The sequence below is a fragment of the Ochotona princeps genome, chromosome 26 (genome assembly GCF_030435755.1).
Source record: "Ochotona princeps isolate mOchPri1 chromosome 26, mOchPri1.hap1, whole genome shotgun sequence".
Classification (NCBI taxonomy): Eukaryota; Metazoa; Chordata; class Mammalia; order Lagomorpha; family Ochotonidae; genus Ochotona; species Ochotona princeps.
Window position 1 is genome coordinate 22,390,164 of NC_080857.1, and position 16,332 is coordinate 22,406,495.

General features: G+C 47.2%; 2 protein-coding genes across 2 annotated transcripts in view; one reads left to right on the forward strand and one right to left on the reverse strand.

The window, feature by feature from the left end:
• The window catches only part of SLC39A9 (solute carrier family 39 member 9), a 35,345-nt gene extending 33,150 nt beyond the window's left edge, over positions 1 to 2,195 (reverse strand). Inside the window, exon 1 of the mRNA XM_004584444.3 lies at positions 1,929 to 2,195. Within this exon, the coding sequence (XP_004584501.1) occupies positions 1,929 to 2,024 (96 nt within the window). The 5' untranslated portion in view covers positions 2,025 to 2,195. The remainder of the gene's footprint in view (positions 1 to 1,928) is intronic.
• Positions 2,196 to 3,020: 825 nt separating this feature from the next.
• Positions 3,021 to 14,363, forward strand: ERH (ERH mRNA splicing and mitosis factor). The gene is made up of 4 exons (XM_004584446.4): positions 3,021 to 3,175; positions 5,822 to 5,909; positions 10,499 to 10,619; positions 13,859 to 14,363. The coding sequence occupies exons 1-4, from the start codon at positions 3,173 to 3,175 to the stop codon at positions 13,959 to 13,961; spliced, it is 315 nt and encodes a 104-aa protein (XP_004584503.1). The 5' UTR covers positions 3,021 to 3,172; the 3' UTR covers positions 13,962 to 14,363.
• The last annotated feature ends 1,969 nt before the right edge of the window (positions 14,364 to 16,332 follow it).

Here is a 16,332-nt window from a genome sequence, read left to right on the forward strand (position 1 = left end):
AGACTAGGAAGAAGCTTCTGGCTTCATATCAGCTCAACTCTGGTGGCTGTGGCCACTTGGGGAATGAATGGTTGGATGGAAGATCTTTATCTCTCCTTCTCTTTGAAAATCTGCCTTTCCAATAAAAAACAAATAAATCAGACACACACACACACACACACACATAAAAGTACAGTTCCCGGGAACTTTTTAAGCTCCCTCAAACAGGGCTACCTTACACAGGTGCGTGCACTTAAAGAATGTTTTGTATGTTTTCATCTACTTGAGTGAGCGAGAGGAAAGACCAAAGGGGAGAGGGAGAGGAGAGGGAGAGGGAAGGGAGAGGGAGAGAGAGAGAGGGGGAGAGGGAGAGAGGGGGAGAGGGAGAGAGGGAGAGGGGGAGAGAGGGAGAGGGAGAGGAGAGGGAGAGGGAAGGGAGAGGGGGAGAGGGAGAGGGAAGGGAGAGGGGGAGAGAGAGAGAGGGAGAGGGGGAGAGAGAGAGAGGGAGAGGGGGAGAGAGAGAGAGGGAGAGGGGGAGAGAGAGAGAGAGAGAGAGAGAGATCAACCTTCCATCCTCTGCTTCACTTCCCCAAAGCCCACAAGAGTGTGGGTTAGGCCAGGCCTCAAGTCAGGAGCCTGGAATTCCATCCGGGTTTCCCTTGTGATTGGTAGGGACCCAAACACGTGATCCTCACCTGCCTTCAAGGGTACAGCGGCAGGCAGCTGGACCCGAAGCGGAGGAGCCAGGACTCTAACAGGCACTTGGCTGAGGGATGCGCGCATCCCAACACGAGTCCAGGTATCCTGGACCTTTGCTTCAATGAACAGAGTGGCTAAGAATTGCTTAATTAAAAAAAAAAAATCAAGCTTTTTAAAAGCAGCTCTAAATCCAGTACATGGCATAAGCCTGTACAAACTCCATTATCTGAGCTTAGTTCACTCATCTGTATCTCAAAGGGTCCTAAAATGAAGCTAGGTAAAGTACATAACAGAAAAAAACGCTGCCATTGGAGGCTGAGGTGTGCGGACAAAAGGCATGGCTCCAGTGGTGGCCAGCCAGTACCTCCCCAAGCTTCTCCCTCTCTTCCTGCCGCCAGCTGGCGCGCCTTTCCCTCCTGCCACCTCACCTGTCCTTTCTACTTCAGGCCCTCTGCTCTCCCTCCCCTGTGAAGGCACTTTCAGGACAAGCTTCCTTGAGTGCCAAGTTCCAGACAAACTCATAAAACCCTGGGACTTGTGAATATAATCCTTTCTCTCCCTAAATCTTTAATCACTATGCACCACAGGACGATATAAAGGAACTACATTTTGACTGAACAACGCTTTGATCTTCCTTCCTTCCCCCTCTGTTACTGTTTGTTCCCCACAGGATAACCCAGATAACCCAAGGCACAAAACATAATTAATCAAAAATGCATTTCGAGGCAAACTTCAGAACAAGTGTTGCAATGCACTTCTTCAAAGAAGCAATGTAACCTAAGAACCTACTCGTTTCTTATTCTTCTTCTTACATATCTTCTAGTATAGACAATACCCCCCAAAAGACCCTTAGATTTCCTCAACCAAACATTTGTCTTTCTCGAGAAGTTACGCATATGGGCAAACAATATCCTCCAGTTACGTTCTTGCTAACAGTCTGGACTCCTTGACACTTCTAACAATGAACAGGAATGGGGGCATGACGCCACCCTCCAGGAAATGCCCAGAGCCCCCAGTCTTCGCAGGCAAGTTCCCCGATCTCCCGTGAGGTTCCCTAGAGGATCGGCTCTACTTCTGGATAACGCTGGGTTTTTGGTTTTTTCCTATGCCTCGGTGCTACCTCTCTGTTCTTTCTTCCTGAAAGACCTTCAGCTTGGAGACGAACCAAAAGGCAGCACTGCCCTGACAACTGCCGCGCCTGACCGAGGAGCCCGTCCCGAGAGCTGACAGAACATGGAGAAACGTCTTACCTCGGAGAAATTCACGGCCAAGGGAATGATGCCGGCCACGTAACATCCCACCAGCATAGCCAGAGACAGCAAACTGATGGACAGGAAATCATCCATTCTGCTCTCTTCTAGCCAACCACCACCACCAGGCTCCAAAACTCAGCTTCCCGAAACACGTGTGGCGGTGGCCAGGGAGCAGGCGAGCTTTCCGGCTCTTCCGGCCTCCTTACCAGGTGTGTCCACGAGGCACCTTTCCCTCGAACGCACCTGAAACAACTCCCCGCCCTCCCTCCCACCCACCCCCTTTTGCTTGTTTGTGGCTGATATTAGCACCAGAGAGAACTTTTCGGCGCGGGTTGGTAGGTACCAGGCACTGGATTCTCGAGGCTTACAAAAGGAGAGGGAGAATATGCCAACGAGTCACTTCTTCAGTCCTCGACCCCCCTCTCCCTCCAGACAACGTCCCGGACGGCAGCGGCGGCGGAGGCCGGTCCCGGGGAAGCTGCTGGTTCCCGGCGGCGCCCTGGCTTCCCCGAAGCCGGCCCGGCGGTCACCCGCGCCCGCAGAAATGGGACCAGCCCACCGTTCCCAGCCAACTGTCCGCCAAGTCTGGAATGGGGAGAAGGAGTCCCGTCTGTCTTTAACGAGAAGTCCTAGGGGTTCAGCAGCAAAAATGACATAAAGGTGTCTTTGCCCTATCCCCGGCGCTGCCCATGGTCCTCCCCTCAGCCGGGTCTGAACCCGGAGTCGCGGATACTACAGCAGCCATGGCCGCCAAGTGGCACTTCTTCATTACACCCACTTCCGGGTAATGTCACCACCACCACCACCACCACCCCGCCTCGCTTCAGAAAAGCATTTCCGGGTTACAACCGACCTATGGCCCGGACGCTTCTGCTGCCGCCATTTTTGAGGAGGGCTGATGAAGAGAGAACGGATGTCCCTGTCTCTTCCAGCATTTTAGTCTTACGGCTAAACAAAAGAGTATGGAAAACAGACTCTTCAAAAATTTCACCTTTCCTAAAGCGCCGAGGCTTTCGCTACGCAGTTTTTCGCCCTTATCCAAGATGGCTGAAACAGAATCCGCGTCGACTCTAGCCGCCGGAAGCGTGTGCGTCTCTATGGTGCCGAGGGTTCTTGAGCGTCGCGCTCCCGACGACTTCCGCCGGGCTCCTCTCGCGGGGATTGGCTGTTGGCGGCGTTGCGGCTTGGCTCGTGTGCGGCGACGGTGTCGGTAGCGGCTGCAAAGACCGGAGTTTGGCGCGATGGTGAGAAAAGCCCGGGCTGCCCCCTGAGCACCCGCCTCGCTGCGGGCGACCCGCGCCCCCACATCCCGGTCCCTTCCGGGCCCGATCCTCCCCCGCGCGGCGTGCGGCCCCCCGCAGCTCGAGGCCCGACGCCGCTCCGGCTTCCCGCCGCCTGCCCGTAGGCCCCGGAGCCCGGCTCGGCCCCCGAGTGCGCGCCCGCCCAGGCCTGGCCGTGTGCCGCGGATCCGAGGCCACGCTTTGCTCTCGCTGGGTGGAGGGAAGCGGGCGGGTGGTGCCCGGGCCCTCCCTCCACGCGCGGTAACATGCTGCTGTAGGAACAATGGCCGAGGGACGGATGACAAATCCTCTCCCGGAAACTTGACAGACCAGCTGCCCGGACCGAGCCTGGGAACGCAGAGGGCTCCTATCTGCTCTCTAGGCGGGCTTTCTCGGGCATCCCCTTTGGTTTTCCTGCGCTCTGCCGTTTCCCGCTCCCTCCCCCACTTTGTTTTCGGGTCCCCCAGGTCCCCATCCCGCCTTCTCTGAAGACTCCACAAAGTGCCTCGTTAGGCATCAGCCGTCCGCAATCTTGCTGGTAGTCCGTTGTCTAAGTCCCTGGGGGTCTAGAGGCAGAGGAGATAGGCCCCACTCGAGGTCCAATCTCCTGAGGCTGAGCGGGGCAGTGGTGGAATGGGTGGGTTTTTCTGTTTAAATCCAATAAGAGAGGTGCATGGGGACCCCGAAAAATTCATGGTAACTTCAATCCGGAAAACTTTTTCTCTTTCTGGCTGCTTAAGTTGTTACCAGGGAATTTATTCAGAAAGCGCTGTCCAGAGTCGATTTATTTCAGTGCTTGGCCCAAAAACGTGATTCCCTCCCACCCGCACCCCAGCCCAGCACTGTAAATTAGTTTGGCTTCTCAAGTTCCATAACTAGCGGTGTGACCTTGGCCGAGTCATTCTACCGCTTTGAGTGGCCGCCTTTTATGTCGCCATGTGGTACTGGGTATAAATGCTCCGATTAAGGTCTGAGAACAGGAGCAGGGGCCGCTCACCCCCCTCCCCCCACTTGGGTGGCTGTCAGCATGGTTGCAAGTAGAATTAAGGATCCGAGGTTGTTTTTGAAGTGAGCGATTATCGGTTCCTGGCTGTTGGTTCCTGCCTCCACAGCCTGGGCCTTTGGGGCGATGGAGAGGAACGCTTCTCCTCCTCCTTCTCTATAGTTTTTTGGGGAAAGTACCTGAAGTTAGTGAACACATTGTAGGTGCTGTGAACTTTCAGCAATAACACACTACCTCCATCTCTGCTGCCTCATCCTCAGGGCGCAAGGATTTCCTGAAGGAAGTTCTGTATCAGTTCCGCCCCTACCCAACTCTGAGTTTTCACCATCCTCACTTGCTGTTATGTAAATACAACAGTATGTACTGCAAACTAAATAACTAGAAAACCCGATACCCCTGCGAAAGGAGGACAAGTACCAAGTCTGTCCAGAAAGGGACCAGAAAACCCGATAAGACAAACATGTTTGAATTTTTTTGGTGAAATCAAAGGGTTCTGAAAAGCAGCTCCAGGTGACCAAAACTTACTGGAGGGATGTTTGTGATCTTTAAAAGCTGGCACCAGGAAAGCACTGCCACTTAAAAATTGTAACCATTTTGAGAGCAGTTTTTTATAGGATTTATTTATTTTTATTGGAAAGTCAGATTTATGGAGAAAAGGAGAGACAGAAAAATCTTCTGCCAATCCAAAGCCAGGAGCCTGGAACTTCCTCCAGGTCTCGCACGTGGGTGCAGGGTCCCAAGGCTTTGGGCCGTCCTTGACTGCTTTCCCAGGTCACAGACAGGGAGCTGGATGGGAAGCAGGGCCACGGGGACATGAACTGGCGCCCATATGGGATCCCAGCGCGATTGCAAGGCAAGGATTTTGGCGCTAGGTTATTGTGCTGAGCCCTGCTAAGGGTCATTCAAAGGCTAGATATTTTGTGTGGGGAGGAACGCTGGTGTTGCCAAAGCAAAAATCAGTATTTGATTCGGGATTGAGTTTACAGTGGAGTTGCATCATGCTAGCATTTCACTGATCGGCCTCCTGTGGCGAATAATTGGGTAGGGGCAGGATCTCAGTGTGGTTGTAATGCCTTCCCCACCACTTCCAAGGGACATTTGACAATGTCTGGGTGCCTTGTTGGTTGTCACGGTCTTGGGCAGGCAGAGGGTTGCTGGCATCCGAACTTGGAAGACAAAGTCTGTTGTTCTTCAGGCATGTTCACATTTCTTATGTAACACATTCCTTATAACCATTTTGTTTGAGTCTAGTGTTTAGAAATGTGTGCTTTTGATAAAGATGGCTCTTTGAGGCTGAATAGTTTACTTACAGTGATGTTAACCATGCTTTAATTTTTCATGCTGCCAGTTTTATATTATTCCTTGATATTAGAGTGTAAGGCCTGAAGGAAATGTGATTCCACTGTTGTGCAAAGGTTGGGAAACAATATAGGCTAACATAAGGCTTGGGATTGCTGTCTCGACCTTTCAAATAAATGTTAGAAATGAAAACTGCAGGTGAACACACTAATTGTGTTTTAACATCAATCATTATGCCCTAAATAGAGTTTTCTATAATACTATGAACTTCTCAAATATCAACTTTGAAACTACCTTTTCCCCTGCAGTCTCACACCATTTTGCTGGTGCAGCCGACCAAGAGACCGGAAGGCAGAACGTATGCGGACTATGAGTCCGTGAATGAGTGCATGGAAGGTGAGCCCCACGCTGAGTCCTCCCCAGACCGCACTGAAGAATTTATTCTTTTGTTCAGGAGAATGGGTGCTTAGGATAGACCATATTTGTTGATTATTTCAATTGTTGACTTTATAAGCCTTTCCTGCTGAAAGTATTTGTTTCAGAGTTAAGCCTTGTATGTAAGGCTTCTCACTGTTTTTGTAGGTCTTCTGCTGGTTGTTACTTGGTTGTGCTGTGGACCTATTATACAGATAACCATGTATATTCTTAAAATTAGCAGAGTCGGGTCCATGCTATGGAGTAGTTCATTAAACCTCTGCCTGTGGTGCCAACATCCCACATGGGCACCAGTTCAAGACCCAGCTGCTTCACTTATGCTCCTGGCTCCCAGCTTTCGTTGGCCCAGCTCTGCTGTTGGAGCCATTTAGGAAGTGAGCCAGCAAGTGGGAAATGACTCTCCTCCCTCTGTGGCTCGGACTTTCAAATCCAACAAACCGGCAAGATGGAGTAGCTAGGGCTCTAGGAATGGCTTCTGAGTCTTGGTTAACTTAGCAATTGTTGATTTGCTCCCAGCCCATCAGAATGGTGTTAGGAAATAAAGTTTATTAGCTCCTTTAGGAAAGGCAAATGAAACCAAATCAGTGTCACTCATTGTGTATTGGGTAAAAAAAGGTCATTGGCCACTTGGCTTTGAACTTTCTGAGTTTTGACAGATGTGTAGTGGTATATATCTACCCTCATAATTCATTTGAATAGCCCAAAAAGCCCTTTATTCTTCCACTTATTTCTCCCCAAACCCTGGGCCGCCACTACTGCTGCCTCTAATTTTGCCATTTCCAGAATGTTATGTGGGAATTACACGCTATGTCGTTTTCACATTGGCTTCTTCTACCTAGGAAAATACCAGTGAATGTCTTCCATGTTGGGTTTGTGTGAGTTTATAGTTTATCTCGTTTTATCACAGAATGATACTGAATTGTATGAACGTACCACACAGTGTCCACCCACTTAGGATGACCTGCTTGCCTTTTTACACTTGTGTATCACTGTGTCCTGGGGGGCCTACATGTCACCTCTTAGGTAAACACCTAGGAGTGTGGGTGTCTGCTCATGTGGTCAGATGTGGGGTGGGCTTTGAAATAAACTGCAACTCTTGAGGAGTGGCGTTCCCACTAACAGTGATGGCGAGTTCCTATGCTTGTCATCCTTGCCTGTATTTGGAGTCCGTGTTGTAGGTTCTGGCTATTCTAGAAGGTGTGTGGCGACACCTCATTGTTTCAGTTTATAGATCCGTGGTGATGTTGTGTTGAGCCTCTTTTATGCTTACCTATTGTTTGCATCTTTGGTGAGGTGCCTATTCAGATCTTCCGGCTCCTTTTTTTTTTAGCTTTGTTTTTATTTGAAAGGCAGAGTTAGAGAGAGCAGAAACAGAGGAGTCTTCCATCAACTGGCTCACTCCCAGAATGGCCACACTGCTGGAGCTGAGCCAGAGCCAGGAACCTCTTCCAGGTCTCCCATGCGGGTGCAGGGTCCCAAGTCCTTGGGTCATCCTCCACTGCTTTCCCAGGCCACGAGCAGGGATCTGGGTTGGAAATGGAGCAGCCGGGGATGAACTTAGGCCCATATGGGGATACTGGTGCTGCAGGTGGAGGATTAGTGTGCTGTGCCACAGCAATGGCCCCATTCCACCCTGTTTTTAACTTTTTATTGGTGAGTCTTAGGGAGGCTTTGTGTAATTCAGGTAAGAGTACTTTTGTTTTCAAGATTTATGGACAGGGCCTGGCATGCTGACCTATCGGCCCAAAGCCTTGGGACCCTGTACCGCATGGGAGACCTGGAAGAAGTTCCTGGCTTCAGATTGTCTCAGCTCCAGCCATTGCAGCCACCTGGCGGGTGAATCATCAGCCAGATCTTCCTCTCTGTCTCCTTCTCTCTGTGTATCTGACTTTGCAATAAAAATAAATATTAAAAAAAAAAGATTTATGGACAGATCTTTCATCTAGTTTACTCCCCAAAGGGCCACAGCAGCCAGAGCCAAGCCGACCCGAAGTCAGGAGCTTCTTCCAGGACTCCCATGCGGATATAGGGTCCCAAGACTTTTGAGCCATCCCATGGCATAAGCAGTGAGCTGGGTTGTGGAGTGAATGGGTGAGTGGAGCAGCCGACACACAGACCACTGCCTATATGGGTTACTAGAACTTACGTGAGAAGGATTAGCTAGTTGAGCCATTTCTCCTGCCCATTTTTTCGTTTTGTTTGAGCTTCCACGTACTGGTTTACTCCCAGATGCCTGCGGTAGCTAGGGCTGGGCTGCACAGAAACCAGAAGCACCGTCTTACATCAGCACGTGGGCGGCAGTCACCCAGGTGTTTGCGCCATCACCTGTTGCTCCCCAGGGAGCATGTTGGCAGGAGGCTGGCTTGATGCAGGGCAGGACTCCGCACAATGCTCCTAGACCATTTTCAGAGGGTTTTCTACCTTCCTTGTGTGACCTGTGGGTCCAACTTCTTTCTGTTGTGTGCATTTATTAAATTGTCCTGCAGACAGCCAATCTTGTTCCCTTGAATTATTTTGGCTCCCTTGTGGAAAAGCAGTTGACCATAAGTCTGGGTTTATTTCTAGTATTTTATTCCATTGGTGTATGTGCCTATCCTTATGGAAGACCTATCCTGTCTTGATTGGAGTAGCTTTATGTAGAGTTTCTAGTGTTTTTCAATCCATGAACTTAGGATATATTTCTATTTGTTTTAAGTCTTTACTTTCAATGGCGTTTGTAGTTTCCAGGGTACCAATAATGTCCTTCTTTTGTTGAATTTACCTACAAAAAAATTTTTTTATGCTGTTGTAAGTGATTTTCTTCATTTTCAGGTTCTTTGCTATCAAAAGTGCTGAAATATAATGAGTTTTTACGTTAATGGTATCTTCTGCAACTGCTGCACTGACGTATCCTGGTCATTTTTTGGTGATTTCCTTAGCATTCTGCACCTCCAGGATCATCCCCGAGTGTAGGTGGATGGACTTGGTGTCCAGTCTGGTACCTGTTCCCTTCCTCTTGGCTGGAGCCTCCAGGGCCATGTACAAGAGTGAAGGCAAGGGCAGTTTTCCAGTCTGCCTAACCTTAGCAGAAGAGCCCACAGTCTCTCACGTCAGGTATCATGGTAGCTGTTAGTTAATGCCTTTTTAAGATGAGCAATGAATGTACTTGCCTCGTTTATACATCTTTTCATTTAGTAACCCATGAGTGATATTCTGTGGTTTTGATGTTGTATGCCAACAGCAATCAGAAACCATAAAGTAGTTTCTACAGTGGTTGAAAGTAATTTTTTTAATATTTAGAAAGTTTTAAAATTTCATTTGAAAAGTAGAGTAACAGGAGAGTTGGAGGGATAGATCACTCCCCTAGGACCTCAACTCCCAGGGCCAGGCCAGGCCGAGTGGCAGGAGTGCAAGTGCTGTTTGGCCATCGTCTCCTGCCTCTCAGGTGTGTTAGCAGGAAGCTGATTTACAGGCATAGGAGCCAGGATTCTAACTGATCAAAGTGTAGGAATCTGCTGGACCCCAGGGCCCTCCCCCAATGTTGTTTTTTTCTAACCAGGACATTTGTGGGGTTTGAGAGGTACCTAGAGCCATCTTTGTATTTCTTTTAGGACATGTTTTCCCAAATAATACTTATGTCACCTGTCTGTTTTTTGTAGTAATCTTAAAAGTAGTTGATAGGGGTCAGTGTTATGACAGCAAGTTAAGCTGCTGTCTGCAGTGCAGCCACTTCTTACCCAGCTCCCTGCTAATGCACCTGGGAAAGCAGGGGCAGATGGCTCCAAGTTTTTGGGTCCCTGCACCCATGTGGGAGGCCTAGATGAAGCTCCCGGCTGCACTCTGACCTGGCCTGGGTCATTACAGCCATTTGGGGAGTAAACCAGCAGATGAAAAGATTTCTCTCCATCTCATTTATTTGACTTTGAAATAAATGAAATCTTCAAAAACAAAAAAGGTAGTTAGTATTAGGAATGAGAAAGGAATGATTCACTGAATACGTTAAATAGCTAATATGCTCTTTAGATAATTATGCAGCGCTGTAGGCTTGCCAGCAGTGGTTTTACTCATTTCATTATCCTTTGTTTGAGTACATGCTCATTACTTGTGCTAACTGTATCTATTGTTTCACATAATATCTTCAGTAATAGCTGATGGAGAAGTACTACAGTGTGACAAGTAAGGCTCATGAAATGGCGTAGTTTGCCCCAAGGTTTCTTCATTGATAAAGGCAGAGCTGGAATTCTGGTCCCTGCCAGTCCCAGTGCTGGATCTTGGTCCTGTGTTAGTATGGTCCTTTAGCTGGTTTCCTTTTGTGTGTGTGTGTGTGAGAGAGAGATTTTTGTTGCATTAACATTTCAAAACAGTTTGAATCATTAGGTTACAAATCTTTAAAACCCTTTAAGCACCAGCAGTTTGGAGTTAACTTTTCTGTCTGGTGACTATTTTTGCTAGGGGCACAAATGAAGGGAAGGTGTTGATCCTGCTGTCCCTTTTCCAACCCATGTGGTATTAACTGCTCATCTGAAAGCTGATGTGATTGTAAGATCTTACTGTTTTTCTCCCTGTACTAGGTGTTTGTAAAATGTACGAGGAACATCTGAAAAGAATGAATCCCAACAGTCCATCAATCACGTATGATATCAGTCAGTTATTTGATTTTATCGACGATCTGGCAGACCTCAGCTGCCTTGTGTAAGTGTCAGCTGCCTCGTGGCCTCACTTGTGTTTTTCTGTCTTGTCTGTCTGAGGTGAGGGATGTGGCAAGGGCTCACTGTGTGAGAGTAATCTCCGCATTTTGCACACTGAGTAACTAATATTTCTTGGCCGTGGATCTTAAATTGAGTATGTAAAGCCAAAGGCAGAGGAACATTTGGAGAACTTTTACTGACTGGTATAGTTACTGTGCACAGGGTGCTGATTAAAGAAATTTCATCTTCTGGAGCCTTTCTCCCCCTTAATTTTTAGCACTGCTACCAAGAATAACAGATTGTGTTATTTACCTCAGATTATTTTATTTTATTTATTTGCGAGCAAGCAAGCTCCTATCCATTGGCTCAATTACCAGATGCCCATGACCGCCAGGACTGGGCCAGGCCGAAGTTGGCAGACAGAGCCTCCCTGTGGTGTCCCACGTGGGTCACTGGAACACAGCACTGTGGTGTAGGACACAGGCTTCTTAGCTCTTGGACCAAATGCCTGCCCTGAGTTGCTGTCCATGCCTCTTTAGTGTTGAAGCCATTTTGCTTTGCTTACTCAGAACATTCAGGTGATCTGTTTTTGGTCATTAATGAGATGTGCTAACTACAAAGTCTTTATTATAACTGGAAAAGTTATAAGCCACGAGTAGAGCTATGGATACTGTACTGGGTGAATGTCAGTAGTTGGTCTGCGTTTCTCCTGACGGGTCTCATAGAAGCACACACATAATTGGCAAGTGTTTGAGTGCTAAGTGTATACCTGGCACATTAGTCACTAATACTTTTGGAGCCCAGTACTATAAGAGCCTAGGACTTCATCCTGGTCTCCCCCGTGCTTGGCGGGAGCCCAAGCGCATAAGCCTTCCAGGATGCATAAACAGGAGGCTGGATCAGAAGCCTGGTAGTCAGGACGCCAGGCAGGCAGGCACTCAGTGTGGGATTTGGGTGTTGTAGGTGGTAGTTTAACTTGCTGCACTATACCTACCGTGTTTCTTAATGTTGAAAAACATTCTGACCTCTGAAAACGTAGAGAATTGGATTTAGAACCATTTTTCCCACATGACTTTGGTTCTATCCCATTTGAGGTGTTTCCAAAAACGTCACCTGTGGCTGTGGCTTCCTGTGGTAGTTCACCCCACTACTTTGTTGAATCAAGTAAATTATGGGGTTTTTTAAGATTTATTTATTTTTATTACAAAGCCAGATGTACAGAGAGGAGGAGAGACAGAGAGGAAGATCTTCCGTCCGATGATTCACTCCCCAAGTGAGTGCAACGGGCCGGTGCTATGCCGATCCGAAGCCAGGAGCCATGAACTTCCTCCAGGTCTCCCACACAGGTGCAGGATCTCAAAGCATTGGGCCTTCCTCGACTGCTTTCCCAGGCCACAAGCAGGGAGCTGGATGGGAAGTGGAGCTGCCGGGATTAGAACCGGAGCCCATATGGGATCCCAGCGCGTTCAAGGCGAGGACTTTAGCCACTAGACCACACCGTCACCGGGCCCTAATCAAGTAAATTATGTTTTGAACTGTTCATTTTCAAGCCACAGATGGAGCCTGCTGTCTAAATTGTTGTGTCCTCATGGCTTCTGTCAGGTATATAGGAACATGACACTTAGATTTTGTTAAAGAAAAAGAAAACCCAGGTGAGAAATGGAGTAATTACAATTTTACTTGGTGACATGACTAAACCCAGGGCAGACTGACCTTGCATGACACGCACAGTCTGCATTTTGTGTGCTCACACAGTATGGATTGTTTGCACATCTTTTTGATCTTTGAGTTTCCAGTAACTAAGAGCCTGTAATGTGCAGGTGTGCTTAAAGACGGAGGCTGAGGTGATGAGAAGGTCTCCATTCAGGAGGACAATTTGCTGTTGTGAGGGCACTGCTGACCTCACTGCTCAGGCTGTGGCTTCTACCGTTGTCCTACAGCAGTAGGCTGTGAAGCAGCCAGCAGCGAGGCATTTTATTAATGCACTGTTACTGTCACTTTCTCAAGTGTTATCAGTCATCAACATATAGCTTGCCATAAAGAAGGTATTACTCTTTTGTGTGTCAGAAAATAACATACAAACTGAGATTTTTATGAGCTAGGATGATCTTGTTAGAGAGGGGCAATGGTCCAGATAAGACTTTCCCACCAGAAATGGTAGTTCTGAGAAATTCTATTCCCTTTTCGTTCTTGTCCATTGCTATTAAATATTATAGTCTATCTTGCCGCACCTTATAGATAGATTAGTACTTATTTAACTATGAAGCTTGAATAGGAGAGTCGAAATTATTTCATGTTTTAGATTTTTTTTTCTTGCTTTAAAAAGAACAGTAAAAACCAGATGTTACTTGGCTAACCATTTTGTAAAATGTGCATTTTTAATCAAGCCGATTCTGCCCCTCTCCGGAGGAAGCCTGTGCTGCTGTTTGGGTGAAGCAATTCTCGGGAATTTATTCTCCTGGCCAAAAGTTGGGAGTGTTGGTTTCTGGCTAGGTTTTCAGTGAGGTCCCTGGAGTCAGGGATGTTTAAACTCCTCCACGTATTCAATGTCGTTTAGCTATTAAGTTGCTTCATTTCTTTGAACATTAATGTCTTCCTTTATTACAAAGAGATGATGTAAAAAGGGTGGTATGAACTAATTCAGATTAAAGCAATACTTCATGCTTGGTTACATCTTGATTTTTTACTGTTATTTGTGAATGTTGATTGTAGTTGCATATGATTTTTGCTGAGAGGTTAAAAAATGAGACAATACTCCTAGTTCTTTTGCTTCTTAGAGTGTCCCTTAAATGTCTTTCTCAGCAGGCCAATCAAGTGGGCCCTGGCTGCGCTGCAGTGTGCCCAGCAGGTGGTGCCCACAGCTGGAAGTCTCAAGCACTCATTGTGATTGCAGTGAGAAGTGCTGGGTGCTTGCTTTGTCATGCTGTGGCTTCCCTTTGGCTCCAGTCAGCTGCACTGCTTCTGTTTTGAGTTTGAGATCTGGAGGCATTTCTTGTTTCAGGAAGGCCTGAATCCTTGCTGGAATAAGCAAATTTTAAAGCACAGTTATAACTTTTTTTTTTTTTTTTTTTTTTTTTTTTTTTTTTTGGTGCTTTACCTGGTACCTGGGTGAGAAAAGCGTGACCTCCAGTTCATGCGTGGAAGAGGTGCACGCCCATGTCCTGGGTAGTTAAGGTTTGGGGGCCAAAGCACATGACGGTACGTCACTGCTCTAACTTTGCTTCTTACCTTTCTTCTCCTCAGTTACCGGGCTGATACCCAGACATACCAGCCTTATAACAAAGATTGGATCAAAGAGAAGATCTACGTGCTCCTCCGCAGGCAGGCCCAGCAGGCGGGAAAGTAACGGAGTTGGCCGCAGTATGGGGCTGGGGGTGGGCTTGGAACACAGGTGTGTACAGCGAGCTGTAGTGGGGGTTTTGTATTATAATAATCCTGTTTCCATTTTGTTACACTCTAGCCAGGATTTAATGTATTACAGGAAGCATGAGGCTCTTGTTCAATCTGCAACCCCCATTGCCTTTTTTCTTTTTTCTTTTTTTTTTTTTTTTTTACTTAAAACATTTTTATGAGGATTTAGATGGAGATTTTTTTGTCAGTTAATATTGGTTCCAGAACTTGAGACTGTTGAGATCTGCTTTTATAACAGTCACTATACTAACCCTTGGAGATGGGATGGGGGGGTGGCTCAGTTTAGTTATGTCCTCAAGACAAACTCTTAGTGGAAAATAAATGTTCTTTAGTTATATTTTCCTGAGTGGTGGTGGTGGTTTTATTTCTAAACATTTTGAGTTTTCTTGTAAAGTATTATCAGTTTCAAAACCAACAGGCTACTACATAAAATAAAGCGTTTGAAGAAATTTGCATATGTACTGAATGCATTTTACTGTGGTTTATGCAAAGCTAATAAACTTTCACTTTTTTTTTAAAGGCTTATTTATTTTTATTGGAAAAGCAGATATACAGAGAGGAGGAGAGACAAAGAGGAAGATCATCCGTCCGATGATTCACTCCCCAAGTGAGCGCAATGGCCAGTGCTGTGCCGATCCGAAGCCAGGAGCCAGGAACTTCCTCCAGGTCTCCCACGCAGGTGCAGGGTCCCAAGGCTTGGTCTGTCCTCGACTGCTTTCCTGGTCCACAGCAGGGAGCTGGATGGGAAGTGGACCTGCCGGGACTAGAACCGGAGCCCATATGGGATCCCGGCGCGTTCAAGGCGAGGACTTTAGCTGCTAGGCCATGCCACTGGGCCCTTCACTTCTTTTTTTTTATAGAGTCATTATGTGAGACTCTAGTGGTGGCTCTAAGGTTTGTGCCAACCATTGATGAGTACATTATACAAATATATTTGTGGACTTAGCCTGGGGAATATTCCAAAGAACTCACCATACATTAAAAGTATCCCAAATTAAAAATAAATTTAGAGCCTGGTGTGATGGCTCATTGGTGAAATCCTCACCTTGCAAGTGCTGGGGTCCCATGTGGACGCTAGTTCATATCCTGGTTGCCTTATACTTCCCCTCCAGCTCCCTGCTTGTGGCCTGGAAAAGCAGTTGAGAACCCCCAAACCCTTGGGACACCGCACCTGCATGGGAGACCTGGAGGAAGTTCTGGGCTTCTGGCTTTGGATCAGCTCAGCTCCAGCTGTTATGGCCATTTGGGGAATGAACCAGCAGATGGGAGATCTTTCTCTTTTTTCCATAACTCTTATCTGCCTTTCCATTTTATTGTTTCTGGTTTTTGGTTTATTTTTTAACATTTAATATACATCACCTACTGAACGTGCAAGCTCAACGAGACAGTTCATTGTGGATTCTGGATTGTTTCCTGGGGAGTTTTCTGTGCTGCTGTGCCCAGCTGCAGACTAGCTCAGGCAAAGATCTAAAATCCAAGTATGTTTTCTGCTGTGCTCCTGTGGCCTCACCATGAGACAGGGAGCGCTGGCTCTGGTGCCAGGGCTTGTCCGCAGCTGCAGCCTCGGCTCCTCACCTCTGACCCAGCACATCCTAAGATAGTCCTGGGCAGCTTGATGGCCATCCTGTGTGGAGGCCGGGAGGGAGGGGAAATACTACCAAGGGAAAAGGATAATCCTGCCCTCTGTGTCCCATATGGGCTGTGCTAACCTAAAGGCACACCCAGCAGAATTCCATGGAAAAGGGGTTAGGAACAAGCATGCATAGGTTTTTTCTTTTTTTTAATGTTATTTCTTTATTTGCTTTGATGTATAGTCCATTGCCCTCCTCCCTTTTTTTTATGGTACAGATTTTTCCATGGACATTTTGAAGCACCCTTTAAGGCGTGGACTTCAGAATTGTTTTATACCAGAGTGAAGCTGGCTTTTAGTATTTTCCCCCACAACTGTTCTTTCAGTCTTCAACTATGTAGACACTCCTGATTCTAAGATTATCAGTTTGGAGACAGCTGTTGATCCCCCAGCTTGCCCACACACATTTGGGCCATAACTTTCTTTTTGAGTTAATCTTTGTGTGTGCTGAGTTTTTCTATAAAATGGACCCGTTAGTGGAATGTCACCACTTGGAATGAGGATATTGGGCCCCTTGAGTATAGCTGTGCGTATGTGGTTCTGCTCAGCTCTCCCATTAGTTCACAGGTATCCCAGGGAGCAGCTTGATGCACTGAATCACAACAGTATCTGTTAAAACTCAGCCACATTTTAATGCTGAAATATCGGGGCACTGGTTTGAGTCCTGGCTGCTGCA